This window comes from Artibeus jamaicensis, unplaced genomic scaffold, assembly GCF_021234435.1.
Source record: "Artibeus jamaicensis isolate MK-2021 breed Jamaican fruit bat unplaced genomic scaffold, CSHL_Jam_final contig_685, whole genome shotgun sequence".
NCBI lineage: Eukaryota > Metazoa > Chordata > Mammalia > Chiroptera > Phyllostomidae > Artibeus > Artibeus jamaicensis.
In genome coordinates this window covers 15,504,488-15,527,391 of record NW_026521924.1, presented here as the reverse complement: position 1 = coordinate 15,527,391, position 22,904 = coordinate 15,504,488, and the positions used below count along the sequence as shown (strand labels likewise).

The following is a 22,904-nucleotide window of genomic DNA, read 5'->3' as shown; positions in this document are numbered from 1 at the left end:
CAATGTAGGCTTAGGGGTCAAGTAACTTGTTCAAAGTTACAGAAGTAGTAAGTGGCCAGGGAAGATCAGCCCTTGACCTGGACCTGACATCACCAGACTTTGGACTTGACCTGACATGACCTGGACCTGACATCCAAGCCATCAGGTCTGTGATGGCTGCACTCCTTGTTTCTACAGGGAGCCATGGGACACTGCTAGAACAGGGCAGAGATGAGCCTGGGACCCTGCATGGCTGTGGAATAACTGAACTGGGTTTGAATCTCACTTATTTTGCTGTGTGACCTTAAGCAATTGGCTTAATACCTCAGAACACAATCAGATCTTGCAGGATGCTTATAATGCTTACAAATAAGACAGAGATGATATCAGCAATGTCCCTGATGCATTGTGAGTGCTAAATAAATGTTGGCCCCTGTCACAGCCAAATTGGGACAAGTCCCAGTAGTCACCTAGGGGAGCTGGGAGAAAAACAAAGGGAGACAATGGCCTGTGAGACAAAGGGAGGGAGGGGTGAGGTTGGGAGTGGGGGAGATCTTACTCCTTCACTTCCACCCAGCCTGGCCTGTGGCGAAGGACATCCAGAAGAGTATTCATAAAAGTGGTCTTGAACCGGACGGATGTTCTCTGCTCTCTGAAAGACAAGGCAACAGAACACTTGCTGAGTACCAACTATGTCTCTAGGATGGTCCAGGGATAGGAAAAAAGGGAAGGAAAAAAGGTCAAACTGCATACCTGGAAATGCTCCAAATGAGAATTACTGAATCTCAGAATTTAGCATATAGTATGCAACACTTCAAATAATCAAATGGAGAATTATAGACTCTGAATCACTGAGAAGTAATAGCAATCATTTCATTCAATGCCTACAACGTGCCAGGCATGGCCTGGCTGCTTTACATGTGCCTTGCCTCATCCTACTATCTCATAGTAAGTATTTGCAAACCCCCTTTCCTGGCAGTCCTCTGGAAGGATGGAGCAGATGTACTTTTCCATATTCCTCCTACAAGTACAGCTAAAACCCCCAGGACATTATATATGACACAAACAAAGACTCTGTAAGATGGACAAAAGGAGGTAGACCAGCTAGGGGCTTTAGTACCCAAGGAACAGCAGGGTGGTGAATTTTCTGCATGGGGTTGTTTTTTTTTTGGCTTGTAGATCCCATCTGTAAAAACAAAACATTTAAAATCAGACAAATGCCAGGTGTTTGTAAGCATGTGAGGAAATGGTAATTATTCTGCAGTGGTGATGGGAGTGTAAATTGGATGAACCTGTGGAGAGCGAGTTTGGCATATTAAAATCATCCCATACAATTTCATACACATTAGCCTCACAAAAATCTCAAAGCCCAAGTTTTGGCAACCATGTGCTAAAATGAAATTCCCACCCCTGCTGGTAGGAGGCACTTTGCAGATCCACGAGGCCATATTTAGGACAGCTAACTATGCACAAATGAGCATGTACTCTGCACCCAACAGTTCTGTCTTAGTTCAATACCCTAGCTAGATACTCTGTGCATGTACTAGGCAATACATGTACAAGGGTGTTTGTTTGTACTTGTTACTACTTTGTACTGAACTAACCTGTAGCATACACTGTTGGTGGCCCACCCACTTCCCTGGGGCATTCGCTGTTCCTGTGCATGCCAGCCCGAGGGCTTCCCACCACCAGCACCTGCAGTTCTTTGCCAAAGGGCTTTTCCTGGCCCCCAGGCTCTGCTCAGCTAGTGCTCGGAGCAGATCTGTAGGACCAGGTATATACCCCAACAACATATAACTGGAGTTGATGGGTAAGTGGTCCAGGTCTCTCATCTCTCAGCTGGTTTAGGTCTGCAGTGTGTTCTCTGCAATCCCCCAGAAATCCTCAGTGGGACTGAGCCCCACTTGCCCAAGGAGTAACCTATCAATAATGTACCCTTAACTCGTTCCCTTTCTTTAGCTGTCTCACTTCCCCACTCCCCTGCCAGTGCTTACTGGAATCTCCTTCCAGATAAATGACTTGTTCTCCCATCCTTGTCCCAGGGTTGGCTTCTGGAGGAAACCGATGCTAAGACACAACCTAAATGCCTTTTAACAGGAAGATAGACTAATGCCTTGTGGTGCACAGTGGAACATATGGAGTAAAATGTATCAAACATGATCAATACTGAAAATTAGATTTTGTGGGACAAAAACAGGGTGTGTGATGATCACACTATAATGGCACTTATGTAACTTGTATTCCAAGCCTCTCATGCAGCTAGGGGTGTCCAAGTGTCACTCAGTTTTGGTCAGCAAGTTAAACACATAAGACTGCTGGGGAAAATGGTTCCTGGGAAGTTTTGTGGGTTTTTTCATGTGTATGTGTATGAGAGAGAAAGAGAAACTGACTGTGTTTTCCTCCCCACTTCTTTCCTTCTTGAGTGTGACATGAAGGCTGGAGCTCTAGCAGCCACTTGGTGTCCATGAGGAAAGAGTCAAGACAACCACAGTGACACTGTTGAGTCACTGTGCCAGCCCTCAGATTGTTACATGAGAAAAATAAATACCATTCTTTAAAGCTGCTATTAGTTGGGTTTCCTGTTTCTAATTGACTTCTGCCCTAATAAAATACATGGATGGGTCTTGTTAACTAAAGTCCTCTCTGTTTTGTTGGGGTAGGAGTGGGTGTATAAGTCGAGGGCCAGGATCTGGAACAGTGCTGAACTGCTCTGCATAAGAGAGTGAGAGATTTGAAATCAATGGGACAGGGTCAGCATAGAGAGAAAGAAGGCACAGATGGGCAGTGCAGGAAAGAAGACCCCACAATGGGGATATAGCCAGGAAGGACTTGAGAGAGAACAGAAATAGCTAGAGAAACAAAGAATAGAAAGAGCTAAAATATTCGCCATGGTGTGTACAAAGTAAACTACCTCTTCTAACTCCCCACAAAAACCTTCAGCTGAGTCAACATTGCTCATCCCTGCTTTGTGCAAATGGATTCTATTTAGGAAGTCCGAAAAGGGGCCAAGTTCGCTCTCAGGTTAGTGATACGGAGTGAAGCAGAGGATCAGGGGGGACTTGAACTTTGAGTTATCAAGTCATTTTCATGTGGTTGTGGAAGGAAGCGGGAGAGCAGTGAGATAAAACATGGGCCCTGGGGTTCGAAAACTCTGCCACTTACTAATCCTATGGTCTTGAGCAAGTTACGTAGTCTCTGAGTTTGTTTCCCCATCTGTAAAGTGAACAGGATAGCAGCATTTACTTCAAAGGATTGTGATAGGGATCCAATGAGATAACAGAGGTAAAATGACTAATGCAGGGCCTGGCACATGGCAAATGCTCAATAATTGTTTATCATCATCATCATTCTGATCATCGAAGTTAAGGAGAAGGAGAGGGGATGGATGAAGGGGAGGAAGGAAGGAAGTTATTTCTGTGTTTATTGGAGTGCGTGGGACCACTCACCGTTCCTTTCCTTTGGATAATCCATACCCCTTGTAATTTTGATTCTGCAATGAGAAAAGAAAAGTGATGGCACTAATTTTGAATATCCACCTTGCCTTCCCAGCTCAACTCACTGCAGATATCAACGTGCTCAAACCATCAGATTCAACACTGTCCGGATCCTGAGACAGTAAGGTCCAGCCTGGCCAAATTCTCATCAGTCACCATATGCCCAGCATCTTGATCCTTGGAATGAATCCCCAAGTGTCCAACGCCCGCCTCACTGCAGCCTTGCTCCACAGGCATGACCAGTAGAGCGCATACCTGGTTTTCAATACTCCAAAGGTCTAGCCCTGAAACCCAGTCCTGAGCGTCAAACTCAGCAGTCTTTGTGAGAAGCCTTTTTACTCCATCCTCGGATGTGTGTTTAGAGTCATGATCCAGGAAATGGCTGGGTCAAAGACTCAGAGCAAAGTTAATTTCTTCCACCCAAGTTGGATCTTTTAAATCCTCAGAGGGCGGTGGATATTATTTTGCCTCTACCTTGTCCAAAACAGCTTGGTCCTCAACCCTGGTGTAACTGATCCCTAACAGCAGGCATGAAAAAAGAAATCAGAACTGGTCTTGTGCAGGATGACCTCTGCAGCTTGGGCAGATTTGCCATCTGCCTTAGTTTTCTATTACTGCCTGGCAAATTACCACAAACTTAATGGCTTGAAACAGTGCAAATTTATATTTCACAGTTTCCATGGTCTAGGAGTCCAGGCATGGCTTAGCTGGATCCTCTGCTCAGGTCTCACAAAGCCACAATGAAGGTGATGACCTGGGTGGGTTAGGGTTCTCATCCAGGGCATGGGTCCTGTTCCAAGATCCTTCAGATCATTTGGAAGAATTCAGTTATTTCAGGTTGTAGGACTGAGGTCCCTGTTTACTTGCTAGTCATTGGCTGGGGACTGCTTTCAGCCCCTAGCGAGTACTGGCGCCCACAGGCAGTTCACAACAGGAGCACTTGCTTCCTTCCAGGCCAGCAGGAGCACGTCCTCTGACTTCAGAACTGCCCCTCCAAGTCAGCCATGATGGAATCTCGTACAACCCATCGAATTATGATAGTCAACCCATCATAATTCTAATGGTAACTATCCCATCAAATTCACATGTTCCACCCATAGCTAAGGGGAGGAAACTATATAAGGGGTGTCCACTGGGGGTGGGAATCTTGGCGGCCAACTAGAATTTTGCCTACCACACCATGCTACCCTGAGAGCTGCTGGAGAGAGATGTGCATAGTGCCCTGCAAAACTGGCAGAAGCAAGTTCCCCCACAGAAGTAAGTGCAATCTTGTCCCATTTGTCCATTCAAGCCCCTCCAGTTCCCCCAGAACTATTTGTGTCCTTGTCCTTTTGATTATGCCTTTTATACTCTCTCGTGTTTTCAGTTCCATTTCCCATATGATTACCTAGCTGCTCCAGTCTTCAGTTGAAAAACTTTTCATTTCCTGAATTGCATTGGCACTACTGTCAAAATTTAATTGACTCTCGCCCTGGCTGGTGTCACTTAATGGATTGGGCACGGTTCTGTGAGGCAAGGGGTCACCAGTTCAACTCCCAGTCAGGGCGCATGCCTGGGTTGCGGCTGGGTCCCCAGTGGGGGACACATGAGAGGCAACCACACATTGATGTCTGTCTCCCACTCTTTCTCCTTCCCTTCCCCTCTCTCTAAAAATAAATAAATAAAATATTTCAAAATTTTTAATTGACTCTCTACATATGGGTCAATCTCTAGTCTCTATTTTGTTCTTTTTCCTTATTTGTTTAGTCTTATGTCACTGTCACACTTCTTATTACTGTATCTTTCTAGTAAATCTGAAATCAGGTAGTGTGTCCTCCAGCTTTTTTTTTTTTCAAGATTGTCTTTGCAATTTGGGGGTCTTTCCATATAAATTTGAGAATCGGCTTGCTAATTTCTTTTTTTAAATAGTATGTTGGGATTTTTATTGGAATTGCATTCAGTCTAAAGGTCATTTGGAGAAGAAATGGCATTGTAAATTACTGAGTCTTCCAACCCATGAATATGGTCAGTCTCTCCATTAATTTAAGTCTTCTTTAATTTCTTTCCACGATGTTTGCTAGTTTCCAGTGTATGTCTTGAACATTTTAAATTAATTTTCATAGGTATTTGATTTCATGATGCTACTATAAACAGTATTTTTTAATTTTTATTTTTAAATTGATGACAGTATAGAGGTAGGCAGAATAATGCCCCCGCCCCCAAAAAAAGATGTCCAGGTCTTAGTCCCCAGAACCTATAAATATGTTACATTTTACAGCAAAGGGAAATTAAGATTGCAGATGGAATGAAGATTGCTAACCAACTGACTTTAAAATACTGATTATTCTGGATTTTTCTAGATTACCTGGGTAAACCCAATGCGATCACTCACTTTTAATTTTAAGAAGGAATTAAGGAAAGGAGTTGCCATTCATAAGAGGTGGAGCACGGGAGAAGAAGCCGCAGGTTTGGGTCTTCCTTCACACGCTCAACACGAGGAGGCGGCCTGTGCACTCCTAGTGGTCAGAACTTCTCCCAGTTCGATTCACCTCTGCGCCCCTAGAGCACACTGGCCAGCTCTGGGCTCCACTTGGAAAAGACAATTCACGTCTTGGGGATGGGTGGGTGGATTATGAATGTATGGATGAGTAGGCGAGTGGGAGAAGGGATGAACAGATCCCTTAAAAGGTTTTCCAAGTCAGAAAACTTGAAATTCTGAGCTCCCCCTGGGGACACGCCCACCGCGGAGTACAGTTTAGAATCCTGTAGTTTCGTAAATTTCCCTCCAGCAAGTCCGGTCCCGTGGACTTGCGCAGAGGCTCTGGCGGCTCGCGGCCTGCCGGGACTTGTGGTCTTTTCTCTGAATTCATCATTTTCCGCCCACTCCATCGGAATCCCTGCACGAGGACACAATTCTGAATCCCTCCGCAGCTTCCCCTCCTCTCTTTAGGGATGATGAAAACACGTGGGTCCAGGGGCACTCCTACCTTTGGTCGCGACATGAAGCGATTCCCCAGGGCCTAAGGCCAACAGTCACCTTGCCTGCCTCGAGCTTGTGCGTCCTGTTGCCAGAGCAACGGAGGGGGCCCCGGATCCGCCGTTCTGATTGGATGAGCCTAGAGCACTCCTTTAGTTCCGAGAGACTGGAAGTCTTTGGTCACCCTGCAGCCCAGACCCTCCTACCCGCCTCAACGTTTCTTCGGGAGCCCTGGGCCTCCGCGACCTTGGGGCCCTCCCGGCCAGACTGACACGGTCCTTCACTGCCTAGCGCCTCTTCCAGCTGAACTTCACGTGACCTAAGAGAGCTGAGTCTGAAAAGCTGTCATTTTTTGGTAAACTTAGTGGTTCTAAGTGTCCTTACTCGGCCCGAGTAAGGGCCCCTCACTTTGTCACCTGGTTCGATTGCTAATCAGTTGGTATTAGCTAACGAACTAACGAGACCAGTCACTTCTGCTCTCTCCCAGTGACTGTAATTCTTGAGCGCCTACTCTTCGCCAGCGCTCACCTCAGCTTCTGCAGTAGCCACCTACCCGACTAGTGTACTCGTAACCTCTCTTGCCCATTCCAGTTCATTCCCCACAGTACACTCAAAAAGGTCTTTAAAACAAGATCCGATCTTGTCTCGCCCCTGCAAATACCCTGAAATGGCAACTTATTGGTCACTGCACTCTGTACTGGTTCCCTGTCCTTCCCCTCCCTCACTTCCCCACCACTGCAGCATCTGTATACCAATCATCGCTGATTTAATTTTTTAAATTTTGTTTTTGCTTTATAGTGACCAAAATATAAGTATATAGGAATACGACTAACACAATATATGCAAGATATTTCATTAAACAACAAATTCTTATTAAGCATCTTCTCTATGTCATGTCCCATTCTTGACTCTGAGGAGAGAGCAGTGAATAAAATCAACAAGCATCTGCCCTTGTGCAGTTTATATTCTCATAGAGAAAATGACAAAACATTGAAGTGTTGTGGGGGAAACTTGGTTCTTCTTGCCAATGCAGTAAAGAGTTACAGATCAGCAAGTCTGCTAGCATGCAAGCAAAGTTTATTAGTGTTAAGCAAAGTGATAAGTTCTCATGGAGAAAACAGGCCTAGCCAAAGTGGGGGGGTGAAAGGCATAGGCTTGGGAGGCAAAAAGCATCAGGTCCTTTATCCTGAGGACTTATATGGTTTGCAGGATGGGGATGAGGGACTTGCATATAGGTTGAGGGGTAAAGGCGGGGCCAGCTTTCCCCAGGGACAGACATGAGCACCTGAACGTAGGTATGTGTGGAGGGCTGTTAATCCAGACTCTTACCTTTACTCCGGCCTACTTTTGTCATCCACTGTAAAGCAGATAGGTGACCAGAGGCAGTTAACTAAAGTTATGGGCTTTTCCTTGAGTACTGTGGATCCCCTCCTACTCTCCTCCTGCATTTTGCTAACTTCTACCTAATAGAAAGACATTAAAAAAGGCCTAAGTAGCCTCAGCCAGTGTAGTTCAGTCAGTTGGGTGTCCTTCTGCAAAAGGAAAAGGGGCCAGTTTGATTGCTAACCTGGTCAGGGCCAGGGCCCAGTTGGGGTGCTTGCAAGAGGCAACTGACCCATTTCTCTCACATATCAGTGTTCCTCTCCCTCCCTTTCCCTCTCTCTAGAAATAAATAAATAAAGTCTTTAAAAAAAGAAGTAGAAGAAGTCCTGAAATGGAGGAATATAGCATGTGTATGGATGGGAAGGTTCAATATCCACACAAGATGTGTATTTCCCCAAATCCAACGAGGAATTTTGAGAACTCTTGTCAAACCAAAACAACAAAGTGTATGTGTGGAGGCTGGGAACAGTTCTGTGCCTATCAGCCCCAGCATAATGCAGGTAGAGGCAAATATCGATGAAATACAATAGAGACCTCAACACAGACACAGTGGGTGTCTGCATGTGTGCTAATTTGATGTACAATAGAGGTGGCATCATAAATTAGTGGAGAAAGGATAGAGGACCCAGTAAATGGTACCAAGGAACTGACTTTCCTGGGAATGAAAAATAGAAGCCTAATGCAAGTGGATTAAAGAATAAATATGGCAAACTAATATTTCAGACTATTAGAAATATGTACATGCATACATATAATATTTTATGATGTCATGATTGGGAAGGAGTTCTTGGACAAGCAATAATAAAACACAATTCATAAAAGAAAAAATTGATCTATGACTCTCTCAAAGTGTGAACTGCCATGTAACAAGACGCTGTAAATTCAAATAAAAGTCAAGCTACAATCTAAGAGGAAATAACTGCACCGTGTATAACAAAGGACTAGTACTCAAAGAACTACTCGCCACTAAGAAAGGCTTCCTCCAACCTGCAAGAGAAAAGGAGAATGGACAAAAGATATAAATAAGGAACTTTCAAACAGAATAAGCTTCAATAGCCAATAAGCACATTGAGATATATAAATAGAAATGATTATCAGATGTGATTTTTATGATCAGCTAGATAGAAATAAAAACATACACCAATGCCAAGAGCTTGTGAGCACACGGGGCCACGGGGACCGTATATGCTGCTGGTACACTCACACTTTGGAAGGCGACTTGGCACTGTCTGGTAAAGCTGAAAATGCACACAGCTTGTAACCCATCGATTTCACTACTTAGGCACCAATCCTGTGCTATTGGCTGCATCCTACTGGCTTGTTGAAAACAGCCACACGACCCATGAACTGCCTTTCATTTTGCCACTAAAGTGCAAGATGACAACCTTTCCCAAAGAAATTCTCATGCTTGTGCGTAGGTCACGTGTATAAGGATGTTCTTTGCAAATGTTCTTTATAATAGTGGAAAATAATAGAACCTATATAAATGTCCATTATTAGGGTGATGAATGAATAAAATGGAGTAGATTCGAATAATAAAATGCTATGCAATGATAAAAATGAATAAGTCAGCACATAAATATAATATAATATAAATAAGAAATCTCTCTCAAACCTATTGTTGAGTAAATAAAAGAAAGGTGTAGAGTGGTAAATACTTTTAAAATTTACAATTTATATTATAAACACACATGCAAAAATAAGTCTACATGCATTTATGGGTACATAGCTATTAAAGTTTAAAATATAGGCTGGCATGCTGCACACCAAATTCATAACAGTGGCTGCCTCTGGCAAAGAGAAGAAGAGAAAGGGAACTTCAACTACTTCAAGTTTACTTAGAATGTTTTGTTTTATTTAAACACACTTGAAGCAAACAGGTCAAAGTATTCTTATCTGAATTTGTTTTCTGTGTTTCAGGTTTTTTCCAAACAAAAAGCACACAAGTGGTAGCAATGAAGAAAATCAGTACTACGTCAGAGGAAGTTTAGGGTGCTTCAGGAATGCGTAACAGTGGAGTCTGACCAACTCTATCTGGAGTGGAAAAGGCGGCCTGGAGGAAGTGGGAGTTAGCCTTACCAAGGGGGATGGGAAGAGCACTCCAGGCAGAGGGAATGGCCTGTGCAAAGTCAGAAGTCTGAGAGAGTTGAAGCAAGTTTGAGCAAGTGAAAGCAGATGAATGGCCAGGAAGGAGTAAAGCAAAGGGGAGAGCTGAAGCCATTAAATAGGTGTGTGTGTGTGTGTGTGTGTGTGTGTGTGTGTGTGTGTGTGTGTGTGTGTGTTTCCTTTTTTACAGAGGTGGAAACAGAGCCCCAGTGAGGGGAATAGAACCCAGGCCTCCTAACTCCCTGTCGGCTGCTCCGGGACAATAATAATGGCGTGCCAGCCTCTCTACCAGGTCTCTCAAACGTGTCCTCTCATTTAATCTCATTATGGACCCAGAGGGGTTTTTGTCCTCACTACCTTACAGGTGAGGAAACAGGCTGCAGAAACTAAGAAATTCGCTCAAGGTCACAGTGGCAGAAGCCAGATCCCACAAGGCCTTGTGTGCTATGCTAAGCAGTTTGGACTTTGTCCTAGGGGTGTCGGTGAGTGTATTAGGTTCCTATTGCTGCTGTAATTACCACACACGAAGTGACTTAAAACGACTTTGATGTATTAGCTTACAGTGCCTGAGGTCAGAGGTCTGAAGTGGGTCTCTCTAGGCTAAAAGTGAGGGGGTGTCAGGGTTGGGTCCCCTCTGGAGGCTGCAGAAGAGAATCTGTGTCCTTGCTTTTCCACCTGCATTTCTTGGCTTGGGGCCCCCTTCTGTCTTCAAAGCCAGCGCTCATACCACTCTGATCTCTGCCTCTGCCATCACCTTCCCTCTGCCATCACCTTCCCTCTGCCTCTTCCTCTTCTGCCTCCCTCCTTCACTGACAAGGACCCTTGTCATTACAGTGGGCTCACCCAAAGAATCCAGGACAATCTTTCTGCCTCAAGGTCCGCTGATTAGCAACTTCAGTTCCCTGTGCAGCCTTAGTTCCCCCTCTCACGTCACACAACATATTAAGAGTTTATAGGAATTAGAGCATGGAATTCTTTGGTGGGGAGGGTCCATTATTTTGCCTCCCACGATGAGCCACCAAAGGGTTTTAAGTAAGGAAATGACAAGGCGAGACCTGCATTTTAGTATATTTTTATTATTGATTTTATAAAACCGTCACTTCACGACTTATTTACTGCAAATTGAGCTTGCAACAAACAACGAACACTTTCAAAGAATAAACAGTTCATAGATATCAAATTTGTTCCATCTAATAAGTATACGAGGAAAGACCCAACCCCCCCGAATTTATTTATTAGAAATTGTGTATTTATTCTTACATGATTAAACTTCAGTGAACGTACTCTCTATTTGATGCAATGCACCTATTGAGATGTTTTTTCCACCGCTCAAAATAGTATTTGAACTTGTCAGTTTTGATGCCTTTTAGTGCTTCTGCTGTTTTTTATTTCAACTCTTCCACTTCAGCAAAACATTTCTCTTTGAGGAATTTTTCATCCAGGAAGACAAAAAAAAAAGTCGCTTGGGATGAGATCGTTTTGGGTTGAAAACTGCTGAACACTCAGCGCAGTGAGGGCAGGTGCACCTGTAAATCACCCATCACGAAATGGGCAAGTGCATTGAGTCTTCAAAAAACAAATTCACTGAAGCTGAATACAGCCTCTCACACACTCACATAGCAGGGGAAGCCTGTACTGCAAGGGGCCCATCCACCACAAGATAATTATGAGGGTTTTTTTTTGGGGGGGTGTCCCTGCCTCATATCTTTTTTTAAAGGTATTTTTAACTTGATAGTTCTTTTGTACAAGTAGAAGTTCAAAGGGATGCTATAATTTCCCCTTTACGGATGAGGAAACAGACCCAGGGGCATTTGGTTGTCTGCCCAGGTTCGCATAGCTGCCATGATGAGGCGCTAGTCTCCAGGTCCATTTATCAGCATTTCTTTATGTCATCCATGGGGTGGGGCATTCTGGGAAACACACGTCAGACTCCTTTGGTGCAATTTTTCATCCCTAATCTGGTGTCCAATGAGCATTTGTTGAATGAATGAATGACCCTGCTTTCACTTCTGTGGCACAGGTGGTGATTCTCAGTGCAGGGAAACCTCTTGCCCTATTTAGAGAGGTTCTTTCTTTTTCCCTTTTGTGTTCTTCACAGAAAATTGAGACTACGTGTAAATGCTCTATTTGTCTACTTGCTTTTTTTGTTTGCCATCCCCCTAGACCTGAAATGTCCAATCTGTAGCTACCAGACAGATATGGCTATGAAGCACTGGACATGTGCCTGGTCTGAAATGAGATGTGCTCTAAGTGTAAAATACACACTACACTTTAAAGACTATATAAAATAAAAAAAAGATGTGAAATGTGTCATTAATCCTTTTTAAATATTGACTACATGTTGAAATAATATTTTGCATATATTGGGTTAAAACATGATTAACAGCTTTCTTCTTTCCACATTGCTGGTGCGGCTGCTAGGAAATTTTAAATGACACATTCGACTCACATTATACTTCTATCAGGCAGCGCCGTTCTGGACTGTCAGCCAATGAAGGCAGGAACTGTCTCCCTTATCTACCTCTGTGTCCCCAGTGCTTACCATGTACTAGGTGCTCAGTGAGTATATGTTGAATATCTTGGTTTTTATGAGAACTCTGGGCTCAGAGAGAGCTGAGACAGGCGGCCCCCACGCATGCTGTGAACTTGAGAAATAAAGAAACGCAAAAGGAGGGTTTTATTTTTCTCCAGTCGCTGCATTTCCAATAGGTTCTGTGGACTCTCTGTCCTGCTCTGTACTGACCTTCCCTCGCACAGTCACCTACCTACTATACTATAGATGGGGGCTAGCTGGGTGGGGGAGGCTGGAGGAGCAAAGCCGGTTCAGCTGCTTTCATTTCGGGAGCATAAGATTTATTTTGCGTTCTCCAGCTTTGGTCCTAGTAGCAGGAAGGACTCAACACACTGAGATACACGGGGCAGCTGAGACCCCAAGGGTCACCCAGCAGGTCAGAGGGGAATAGGGGCTGGAAACTTGGTCTCCAGAATCACCTTGCAGGACTCTTGTCTCCCACTACATCCTGTTGTAGTCTCCTGTACGCCAAGGGACCCTTCCCCTCGCCTCACATTCACCTCTGACTTCCTGGGGGGCCTAAGAGCAAGTGTGCCTGGTCCCAGCAGAACAGACCCAAATGGCACCATCCACAGAGCCTTCCCCAGTGTCACCTCCAGATGAGAGGAAAGCAGGGAAGGGTGGCTGAACGGATGGCCGGACTAATGAATGGACGGACTGAAGCCTGGGAGGACAGACGGTTGTGTGTGAGTGGGGAAGGAGGATGGTTGGCTGGTAGGATGCCCCCATGAGGAGTGGGGCAGGAGAGGGGATTACAGAAGGAAGGAATTACCTGCCCTCTTTTCTCATCTCAAACAGAATCTGAAGAACGGAGGACCCACAGCGATCAAAGTCCAGCCCCCTTCACATTTCTGCTAGAAAACCGAGGCCAGGGGAGCCAGGTGCTTTGCCCCGGGGCCCATAGGGAAGTCCAGGCACAGCCTGCACTGGGGTCTGGGTCTCTGAGCCCCCAGCGGAAGGCTCTTTCCGCCCCCCGCCCGCCCGAGCCTGACGGTGCCAGGGTGGGGGGAGGGCCTCGCCCCACCTCCGGAGGTGTCGGCCCCACGAGGCCCCAACAAGCTGCCGTTGTCCCGCGGGCCCTGGGCCCGGCACACTGGGGCTTTGTCCAGCCCCCCGCTGCGACCCACGGGAGGGGCCCCCACATGACCGAAGGGGTAGGAGGAGCCTGCGGCTGTGGCGGCGGCGGCTCCACCATCGTTTCCCTCCGTGGCCTGGGGTCGGCGGGTTGTGACGGCGGCCGGGCAGGGCCGGGCGGGGCCGCGGACGCCAGGCCCCCTGTTCCCCTTCAGGCTGCCGGCGCCGGGCCTGGGCTACCAAGGCGGCTGTGACCCGAGCGTCTTCCCGGCTGCGAGCTGGGGGTGCGCCAGGACCCCAGCCCCCTGGACCATGGGGAATGGCATGACCAAGGTAGGTGGGCGGGGATCTCGCAGCCCGCACCTGCCCGCCCCCAGCCCGACCGCGGCGCCTGCCTCGCACCGGCTCGCTCTGCCCGCCCCTGACCTTCTGGCTGTCGCCGTCTCTGTGTGACCCTATCTCTGTCTCCCTGCGACTCTTCCCGAGATCCTGTCTCGCTGGCTGTCTCTCTGGGGCTGCATCTCTCTCTAATTTCGTCTCTCTTTGGTCCCTGTCGCCCTGTGTGTCTCTCTGCCCGTTTCTGACTATGTATTCCTGTGGCTCCCTGTCGCTCCCGGAGCCTCTCTCTCTCCCTTCCTCTCTTCCTCTGTCTCCCTTTTCTCTGACTCTACTGTCTGTCTCCCTGGGGCTGTTTCTCCGTTCACTCCCTCCTCTACCTCCTCCTGGTCCTGCCTTCCCGCTCCCTCCTCAGAATCCCCCACCACCCACCCAGGCAAGTCTAGCTCTCACCTACCCTCTCCTCTCTGCTCCTCCTACCCTACCCCGAGGCGGCCTCCCTTGGTGCCCCCTTGTGCCCGCCTAGCCCCTCTCACAGAACCCCGGCCCACCAGAGGGAGGTCCCGAGGTTCAGACACCCTTCACGGGATGCAAAGGCTGTGGGCTCCAACTGTGGGTGGGAAGGGCTTGCTCCCCTACCCGGCTGACCCTGCTGTCTCTCCTGTAGGTACTTCCCGGACTCTACCTCGGAAACTTCATTGGTGAGCACTGCCCACTCTGTCCCAAGGCCCTGGCACTCTGCCTGCCGCAGGCCTGCGTCCATCATTCATGCTCTGGCCCACGCACCTTGGAGGAACTCAGGAATGGGGCTGGGGGCAGGGAAGTGATGCCAGGGAAGTGGGAGGGAGAAAGAGTTCATGAGGACAAACAGGGACGTGGGTGGGGAAAGTGTCTCCAGGGCAAAGGGCTCAGGACGCTGGACGCTGGACTAGTCTGCATCTGCTCTGAGCCTCTTCCTCGGGGAGGTCTGTTTGGAGATGTTGCTTCTGGCTGGGGAGCTGGGGACCCTTCCCCCCCACAACCTCCTCCTCAGAGGAGAAGTCCTGGAAACTAGACTCTACCCTAGAAACTTCACTGGTCAGCACTGCCTACTCTGTTCCCAAGGCCATGGCATTCTGCCTGCCCCGGGCCCGTGTTAAGAGACAGGCTGGTCCAGGGCTTCTGGGATGCAAGGTGAGAAAAGTCCCTTCCATCTGCAGAGCCAGAGAGAGCTTCAGAGAGGGAGGGGCATCTGAAGCGGGACAGGGCCTCTCCATCCACCCTGTCCCTCACAGGCTTAGGTGCTCCACCCAGCCCCTTCCTCCCTGCAGCTACCTCAGCAGCTCACACCATGTTGACTTCTGAGTATTTGGCTAAAAAGGTCATATTCCCATGAGGGCAGAAGTTGTCCCCACGCCTCTATGCCCAGCCGAGGCTGCACACAGTAAGCATTCCATAAATGGGTTGAACGAGAATGTGGACAGATGGAGAGAGAGGGGAGATGTGTTATTTATTCCGATTATAAAAGGTCTGCACATGCTGGAAATCAGCCCCTAGAGATGGCCGCTAATAGCAGTGCGAGGCATGCCCCTGGGTCATTTTTCATCTTTGTCGATGTGGATACAACGTTTAAAACAAAAATGGAATCCTATTCTGCATGCTGTTCTGTTCCCTGTATTTCCTATTTAATAATATATAGTGGACATCCTTGCCCACCAAAGATCTTTTTAGTGGCTGCATAGTATTCAGGTATGAACATACCACTTTTTATTCAGCTCCCCTTTGATGGACGTGTAGTTTGTTCCTACTTTTAACTCTTCCTGATGTTGTCACTGTTGCAAGCAGCACTGCAGAGACTGCCATCCTCTACACACAGCTCTTGTGTGAGCAAATCCTTCTGTAGACAAGATTCCTAGAAGTAGAATTACTAGGTCAAGGATATGCCAGGGAAGGGTGTTTATGATGGAAAAAAATAGCATGGGGAAGGCGGGGGAGATGCGGAGCTGTTACTCGAGGGTGCCTCAGAGACAAGACTGAAGCCAAGGGGTGTGGCAAGACCTGTGGAGCTAGGAGCAGGAGGTGGCGCAGGTGCAGGGACCTGGCAGAAGGTCCGCTGAGGTGGAGAGGGTGAGGTGAGGAGGAGAGTTGGGCAGGGAGTCCCGCCTCAGTGGGACTTAGGCGCAGGGACACATAAGTCACACCTGCCAGTTTGGCTCAAGCTCCCTGTTTCTTTCAGATGCCAAAGACCCGGATCAGCTGGGCCGGAACAAAATCACGCACATCATCTCCATTCACGAGTCACCCCAGCCTCTGCTGCAGGTACTCCTCACCCCCCATCCCAGAGTGGGGCACTGATTGAGGCGGGGGGCTCCACACACCTCCACAGCACCCATTTATTATGTACCTGCTGTGTGCCAGGTCCTATACTGCCTTCCTGACCCGTGCTAATTCACGGGGTTGAACACTGGCCTGTTTTATATTGGCATCCCTAGTTGATCCCCATTTGGCAACTGAGACCCAGAGAGGTAAAGTAATTTGCCTAAACTCACACATCTAGGAAACTAAGGAGCTGGAATTTGTACACAGACCAAGGAGCTGGCCCACAATGCCTCACCTGTGAGGCCTAAAAAGGCTCCCACGTGGGTTTCCCATTACCCAACTGAACAGATGACCCCAAGTGAATGATTCTGAACTCTAGGTCTTGCTGTGTGACCTGGGGCTGTGACTTCACCTCTCTGGGACTCAGACCCTTCACCCCATCTGCGCCGAGTATTGTGGAGCCCCAGGAAAAAGGGAGTGAGGGTGTTTTGAGCCAGAGGAGGAAAGCAGGAAATTCAGCCACAGGTGCCGGAGTCGAAAGGCCCCAGTTCACATCTTCACTACCTGAAATCTTGGGCACAGGACTTCACCTCTGTGAGCCTCGGTGGCCTGATCTGTAAAGGAAACTTTGTAATAGTACCGACCTCAACGAGTTACTGAGAGCTCCATCATGGGTGCTTCACAAATTACAGCTGCTATAATACTAAGTTAATTGTGTCTTACCCCCAAAACAGAGTTCCTTCCTCCTTATCTGTTACACAGTCTCTATCACCCACCGAAGGGAAAAAGCTGCGGGTGGGAAAAGGCTCTGGAGATCTGAGATTCAGACCAGGTTCTCCCACGGATTTGCTGTGTGGCCTTGGGCAGGATCCTTCCCCTCTCTGGGCCTTAGTTTCCCTGTGTGTCTGACTTGATGACTTCTAAGAGCAACCTCCAGGAATCTGTGTTTCTCAGTGTGATTCAAAGAAGAAATTTCCGGGTCAGTGGAGGCTGATTTTGCTGTAGAGAGCAGACTCGTTTGGGAGTAATCGGAGTATGCAGTCACTAGATTGCACGGGGAAAGTTGTCAAGTCAGGAGGACACTTACTAATGAAATGACTGCTTGCAAAATGAATCCCTGCCCCGACGGCCCACCCCTCGTCTCACGAGTGCCTCTCCCATGTCATACATCACTGACTTTACCAGTCAGGGTTTGATTATGCCGTGCAAATGCAAGGCCAAGTGTGTTGTGAATGAAATCGCAAACCTTGCAAAATTATCTGGATTGAGTGACCTTGGGGAAAGTGAGTTAGAGAAAGACTGGACGCTCACAGGGAGCCATTAACCAATGGGGGGATCCGTCAGCCACTGGCCACGGGTGGGCCAGGCACCTGAAAAGAGCCATTTGAATATCGAATGATTAAGAGAAGTCCTTGAGAAAAGTGAGGAGGTTCTTGGAATGTGGGCAAAAATCATCTTTATTATCTTGCGTGAAGGTGAAGCACGAAGGGAAGGAAACTGGAGCAGGTTGGTTGGGAAAACTGACAATTCACTCCTCCATTATTTTAATAATTAGCACAAAGTTTATTATAACACAATTCATGAAGTGTGAACTTATTTTCATAATTTTTGTTTCGTTTTAAGAAAATAAAAGCTGCCCTTCTTACTATGTACTTCTGTAATCCTCATTTGGAAGGGAGTCACTTTAAGTGGCCCTTCCCTGGCTGCGAAATGAAAGGTCCCTGCATAATTTTTTTAATCCAGGTCTCAGAAGGTTCTAGAATCTGACTGATGGTCAGAGCTGGGAGGCCCTCAGATGGCATCTACTCTCTTTGAATAGAGAGGACACTCATGGCCCAGAGAGGGACAGGAACTGGTCTGGGGCCAGGCAGTGCTTGGGGGTCCAGGCCGGGAAAAGGGGGTGCAGCCACCCCCTGCCCTACCGCCTGTGTGTGTTTTGTACTTTCAGGGCATAACCTACCTTCGCATCCCAGTGGCTGACACCCCTGAGGTACCCATGTAAGTTCCCTGGGATGGACTGACAGACAGACAGCTGCCTCCTGTGGTGGGAGGGAGGGTGGAAGGTGGTTTGAGGGAAGACAGAGAGGACTTGGGCCAGAGGACTGTCCTGGAACCCCAGCACAGAGGGCCACCCGGCCCCAAGTTTGACCGTCTCAGCTGTGGCTTTGCCTGTGCCCCTGACCAAGACCATTAACCTCCCAGAGCCGAGTCTCTTCTGCTGCGAATTGGAGAAAGCACCCTGTCTCAAAGGATCAGCTGCACCAGCAGATTTGAAAAGGTCAAGCTCAGCTGGTTCCTGGCCTTGCAGTTAAAACGTTTGGGTTCTGGCCAGGCTTTACCATTTACTTGCTGTGTGACCTTGAACAAATCACTTCCCCTCTCTGAGAGGGAAAACGGGCTCCATAGGCACCAGGGAGGCCTTGCTAGATCAGATGGCGTGGAGTGAGTGAGGATCTAGGACTGGCCTGGGTGCCGTGGGGGCTCAGGACGCAGGGTTCTGGTTCATGTTAGCAGCAGCGCCTCCAGCCTGGGAGGGACCCAGACAAGACTCTCCTGCCCCTCGGGAATCTCGCTGTTAACCCCACTGCTGACCATCGGTGTCCCCAGATGCTCTGACTACAGACCCCAGAGGAGGGGGACTCCTGTGTCTTCTCCCACCCATTTCCTTGAAAGGTCAAGATCAACCACCCCATGAAAAGAGTCCACAGGACACACTGGGAGGTGCTCCTGCTGGGATCTGCCATGATTGGCCCCTCTCACCACGAGAAGTGACACCTTTATGGTTTCACAGGCATCCCCGCCTCATATAACACTACTGGCTCCTGCTCACGGCACGTGCTAACTGACCTAAGGACCCCAGGGTCTTGTCCTCTGTCTCTTGCCATCCCATTCATGGGGAGGGGGACAACTCCTAGGAGACATGCCCCCCACCAGTGCTCCCTACCCTATTGCTTTCTTCTCTAGCAAAAAGCACTTCAAAGAATGTATCCACTTCATCCACTGTTGCCGCCTCAATGGGGGGAACTGCCTTGTGCACTGGTGAGTGAAGAGGGCAGTGGGGAGAAAGGAAGGAAGCGGCTGTCCTCCATCCCGAACACACACTTATTCTGTGGGGAAGGAGGAACCTGTGACAGATCTTGTCCAGCTGTCACAAGGGCCGATGATCCACCATTCTCCTGGGAGAAACCGAGAGGGGGCTCAAATCAGGGTTCTGTCCCCTACCAGCTGCGTGGCCACAGCCCAAGAGCTGTTTCCCCCGAGACTCCCTGTCCGCACCTGTAAGGTGGGGAAAACAATGCCGACACGCCAGGCTACTGGGAGGGCCAGGCGAAGTGGTGCAGGGAGCCAAATACCCTCCGATAGTTCTAGCTCCCTCTCCTCCCCTCCAGCTGGGCCTTTGAGGTGGTAGCGCAGGGCAGTGGGGAGCCCCAAGCTGGGAGACAGGACCCCGAGTCTCCCCAGGAACCCTGGCCCAGTAGGTGTCGTTCTTTTCATAACTGCTCACTGAGCAGACCCCCAGCGGCAGGACAGCCCCCTCCAGCCTTGGCTCTCACCCTGTCTGCCGTCTCTCCCTGCTCCAAGGGCACTGGCCATCTTCCTGGTCTTCAGATCTCCCAGGTTCCTCCTCCAATGCTGCCCAGAACATTCTTTATTAATCCTTCCCCTTCTTTCAAGACTCAGCTTGAGGTCACTTCCTTGAAAATACCTTCCCTCCCCCTCCCCCCCAGTAGATTGTCCCAGCCCCTGGACTCACCCTCAAAGCCATTATCACACCACGTGCACTCATTTCCCTGGGTAGTGTCTGTCCTCCCCCCCCCCCCCGACTGCACTGTAAGGACCAGGATGACAGGGACTGTCTTTGTTTTACTTCCCACTCCATCCCCAGTATCTGAAAAGTAACAGATGATCAGGAAATGTTTGTTGACTGAATGAATTAAATGATGTTTCACTCGGGCCCTTCATGTGGGGGAGAGCCTGGGGGGTTCTCCAGGCACAGGGAACAGAATGGGCAAAGGCCTGCAGGCGGGAAGACAGGTCCCGACAGGTTCCTTGTAGTTGGGCTCCGGGGGAACTGAGGTGGGGGCGGGGGTGCAGAGGGGACTGGGCCTTAACTGAAGCTTGAGGGGTGGGGGGTGGCCCCAGCTTCGCAGGCATCTCCCGAAGCACCACGATCGTGACAGCCTATGTGATGACTGTGACCGGGCTAGGCTGGCGCGAAGTGCTTGAAGCCATCAAGTCCACCCGGCCCATCGCCAACCCCAACCCAGGCTTTAGGCAGCAGCTTGAAGAGTTTGGCTGGGGCAGTTCCCGGAAGGTAGGGGCTGGGGCTGGGGCAGGGGCTGGGGCAGGGGCTGGGGCAGGCCTTGGGGCAGGGTGGGGGCTTTTCTTTCCTAGCTTGGGCTGAGCACATATGGGAAAGAATTTAGCCTGTACTTCAGGCCTGGCAGAATATTTCTGCGTCTCAAACTCATGGCCCTTGAGCTAATACAGCCTCTAGTTGTATTGTGTTTCAAAAGCCAGATGTTTTCTTTAGCTTTTTAATTTAGAATTTGAATGCCTTTGGGCCACAGTATGGACCTTTCAGTCTGACTGGGTCCCAGAACTGCCTGCTCTACCTGCCTGGAACCTGAAGGCATTTGAGCATTCGACCCCTTGGGGGAGAAATGTCCATCTCGTACTCCATCCCTGCTTCCTTGATGAGGCCAAAGCAGTTTTCCTATCCCCACTGGGCACATGGCATATGGAGATGTCAGAAGGCAACAGGGGATGAGAGACAGAGAGACAAAGAGAGAAGCAGCAAGTGCAGGCAGGCTCTTACCAGGTGGCAGCCTGGTACCCAGAGGCTTATCTGCAAGGCTTTAGGAAAGAGGCAGGTGAGAAAGAGGCCTGTGTGAGCGGGGTTGCTGAGCAGGGGAAGGAGGTTCATGTGGTCTCCACTGTGCAGGCTGGGGGTTCGCTTCAACAGGTCTGGAAGATAGAGCGGCAAAAGGAAAGTGGGTTCAGGGAAAGGGAAGGGATCCATGTTGGGGGGGCGCTGCTCAGTGAGGATGATGGAAACTTAGAAGGGAGGCTAAGAGGATGTTGGGGAAGGGGAGGGGCTTAGAGAGGTGTGGGAAGCTCGCTGAAGGGCGGAAGCTCTGAGGTTTGGGGAGGGGACGGGCCCGCGGCTTGGCACCGATCCCGAACCCGTGCACCCCCATCCCAGCTTCGCCGGCAGCTGGAGGAGCGCTTCGGAGAGAGCCCGTTCCGCGACGAGGAGGAGGTGCGCGCGCTGCTGCCACTGTGCAAGCGCTGCCGGCAGGGCTCTGCCGCCTCCGCCGCCTCCCCCGTGCCGCAGTCCTCAGCCTCCGAGGGAACCCTGCAGCGCCTGGTGCCGCGGACGCCCCGGGAAACCCACCGGCCGCTGCCGCTGCTGGCGCGCGTCAAACAGACTTTCTCTTGCCTCCCGCGGTGTCTGTCCCGCAAAGGCGGCAAGTGAGGATGCCGCCACTTTTCCTCCTGACTGGTCCCCTGCGAGGGGCCGACTGGGCCTCCCACGGCCTCCAGGAGGGCCCAGAGCCCGTGGGAGCCCCGCAGTGGCCTGATCCCTGCCCCTGTCCCCTATGCCTGCCCTGCTTGTCTGCAGTAGTGTGTCCTCTGTCTAGTGCGTCTCTGTTCTGTGTCCGGGCCAGGCTGCTGCAGCCATCTGGTGCCTTAGTCCTTGGGCTAGGGGTGGGGGCACCCGGGCCTCCCCTCTTAAAGTCGGTGGGAGTGGGAGTGGGTGGGTGGGGATTGGACGGGCCTGGAGGATATTAAAGAGACACAGAAGCTGCCTGTCTGACTGCCTCCCAAGTCTTTGAGCAAAGGTGGGACAGCAGGACTCTCTCTGCCAGAGGCCGAGAGCCTGCAGGGAACAGGGATAGGAGGTCTGCATCCCCTGGGGCCTGAGGAGCCTGCTGCCCTCCAGTAAACTGCAGGCCTGGGGCCTGAATTCCCAGTACCTCTCGGCCATTCCCTGCCTCCCACCCCATTTTCCCCCAGGCCCTGGTCTCCTGTGTAGGCCCTTCTCTCCCAATCTGTTCTCCTCCCCAGGCCCCTCCTCCTCTCCAACTCCCTGCCCTTCCCTACTCAAAAATACTAGCTGGTAAATGCCTCCCTCATGCTTGACCTTTTACACACTCGAGTTCACTTAATCCCGAGACAGGCAGCTTGGCAGCTGGAGTAGGGCAGGCTGGGTTTGAACCTGGGCTGTTTGATGGTATGATGGCTGTTAAGAAGCAGCTCTTCCTGATCTTGGAGGTTACTGGAGAGGGGGATCATCTCCAGCTGGTGGGAATGACCCTTCCCACCTGGAGTTTAAAGGCCAGGCAGCCCAGTAAAGCAGCAAACTCACTTCCAGGATGAACAGAGGTCATTGGAGCTGACTGTTCCTAGACTAAAATTAACCCAGAGCTGTGAGGGATCTGAAATAGCTATAATAATGTAGCCACCTTCACGGGGCTCTTACTAGACCACAAGCACTGTGTTCGGGGCTGTGGGGAAGACCCAGATCCAGTTCTCGGGTTGGAGGGACTGAGCAAATTACCTTTTCCTGCTGCCCAACCTCCCACTCCACATTCATTCAACAAATGTCCATTGAGTATCTACTGTGCGCCAGGTACTGTGCCGGGCACTGGGAATACAGCAGGGAGCAGGACGTCTGCCCTGGGGTTGCTGATATTCTGGT

General features: G+C 49.6%; 2 protein-coding genes across 5 annotated transcripts in view; one reads left to right on the top strand and one right to left on the bottom strand.

Moving 5' to 3' along the window:
- TTLL9 (tubulin tyrosine ligase like 9) overlaps positions 1-6,454 on the bottom strand; it is a 36,626-nt gene extending 30,172 nt beyond the window's left edge. Inside the window, exons 1-3 of the mRNA XM_037143195.2 lie at positions 6,440-6,454; positions 3,426-3,469; positions 539-631 (exon numbers count right to left, since the gene is read on the bottom strand). Coding sequence (XP_036999090.2) covers positions 539-631; positions 3,426-3,469; positions 6,440-6,454 — 152 coding nt within the window. The remainder of the gene's footprint in view (positions 1-538; positions 632-3,425; positions 3,470-6,439) is intronic.
- Positions 6,455-13,540: 7,086 nt separating this feature from the next.
- Positions 13,541-21,950, top strand: DUSP15 (dual specificity phosphatase 15). 4 transcript variants are annotated; one of them, XM_037143192.2, is made up of 7 exons: positions 13,541-13,897; positions 14,568-14,601; positions 16,116-16,198; positions 18,147-18,196; positions 19,163-19,237; positions 20,342-20,513; positions 21,405-21,950. In XM_037143192.2, exons 1-7 carry the CDS (start codon positions 13,877-13,879, stop codon positions 21,675-21,677), a joined length of 708 nt encoding a protein of 235 aa, XP_036999087.1. In that variant the 5' UTR covers positions 13,541-13,876; the 3' UTR covers positions 21,678-21,950. The 4 variants fall into 4 exon arrangements, with proteins under 4 accessions (XP_036999087.1, XP_036999088.1, XP_036999086.2 ...); XM_037143191.2 differs by lacking the exon at positions 13,541-13,897 and adding an exon at positions 13,999-14,336; XM_037143193.2 differs by lacking the exon at positions 18,147-18,196.
- Positions 21,951-22,904: the final 954 nt, after the last annotated feature.

Bases quoted from the DNA above. Each gene is read 5' to 3' on its own strand.
- DUSP15 (XM_037143191.2), top strand. From the start codon at position 14,151: ATGTATTCCTGTGGCTCCCTGTCGCTCCCGGAGCCTCTCTCTCTCCCT. The intron at 18,197-19,162 runs GTAAGTTCCCTG...TTTCTTCTCTAG, and splicing joins GACACCCCTGAGGTACCCAT to CAAAAAGCACTTCAAAGAAT. The intron at 20,514-21,404 runs GTAGGGGCTGGG...CCCCCATCCCAG, and splicing joins GCTGGGGCAGTTCCCGGAAG to CTTCGCCGGCAGCTGGAGGA.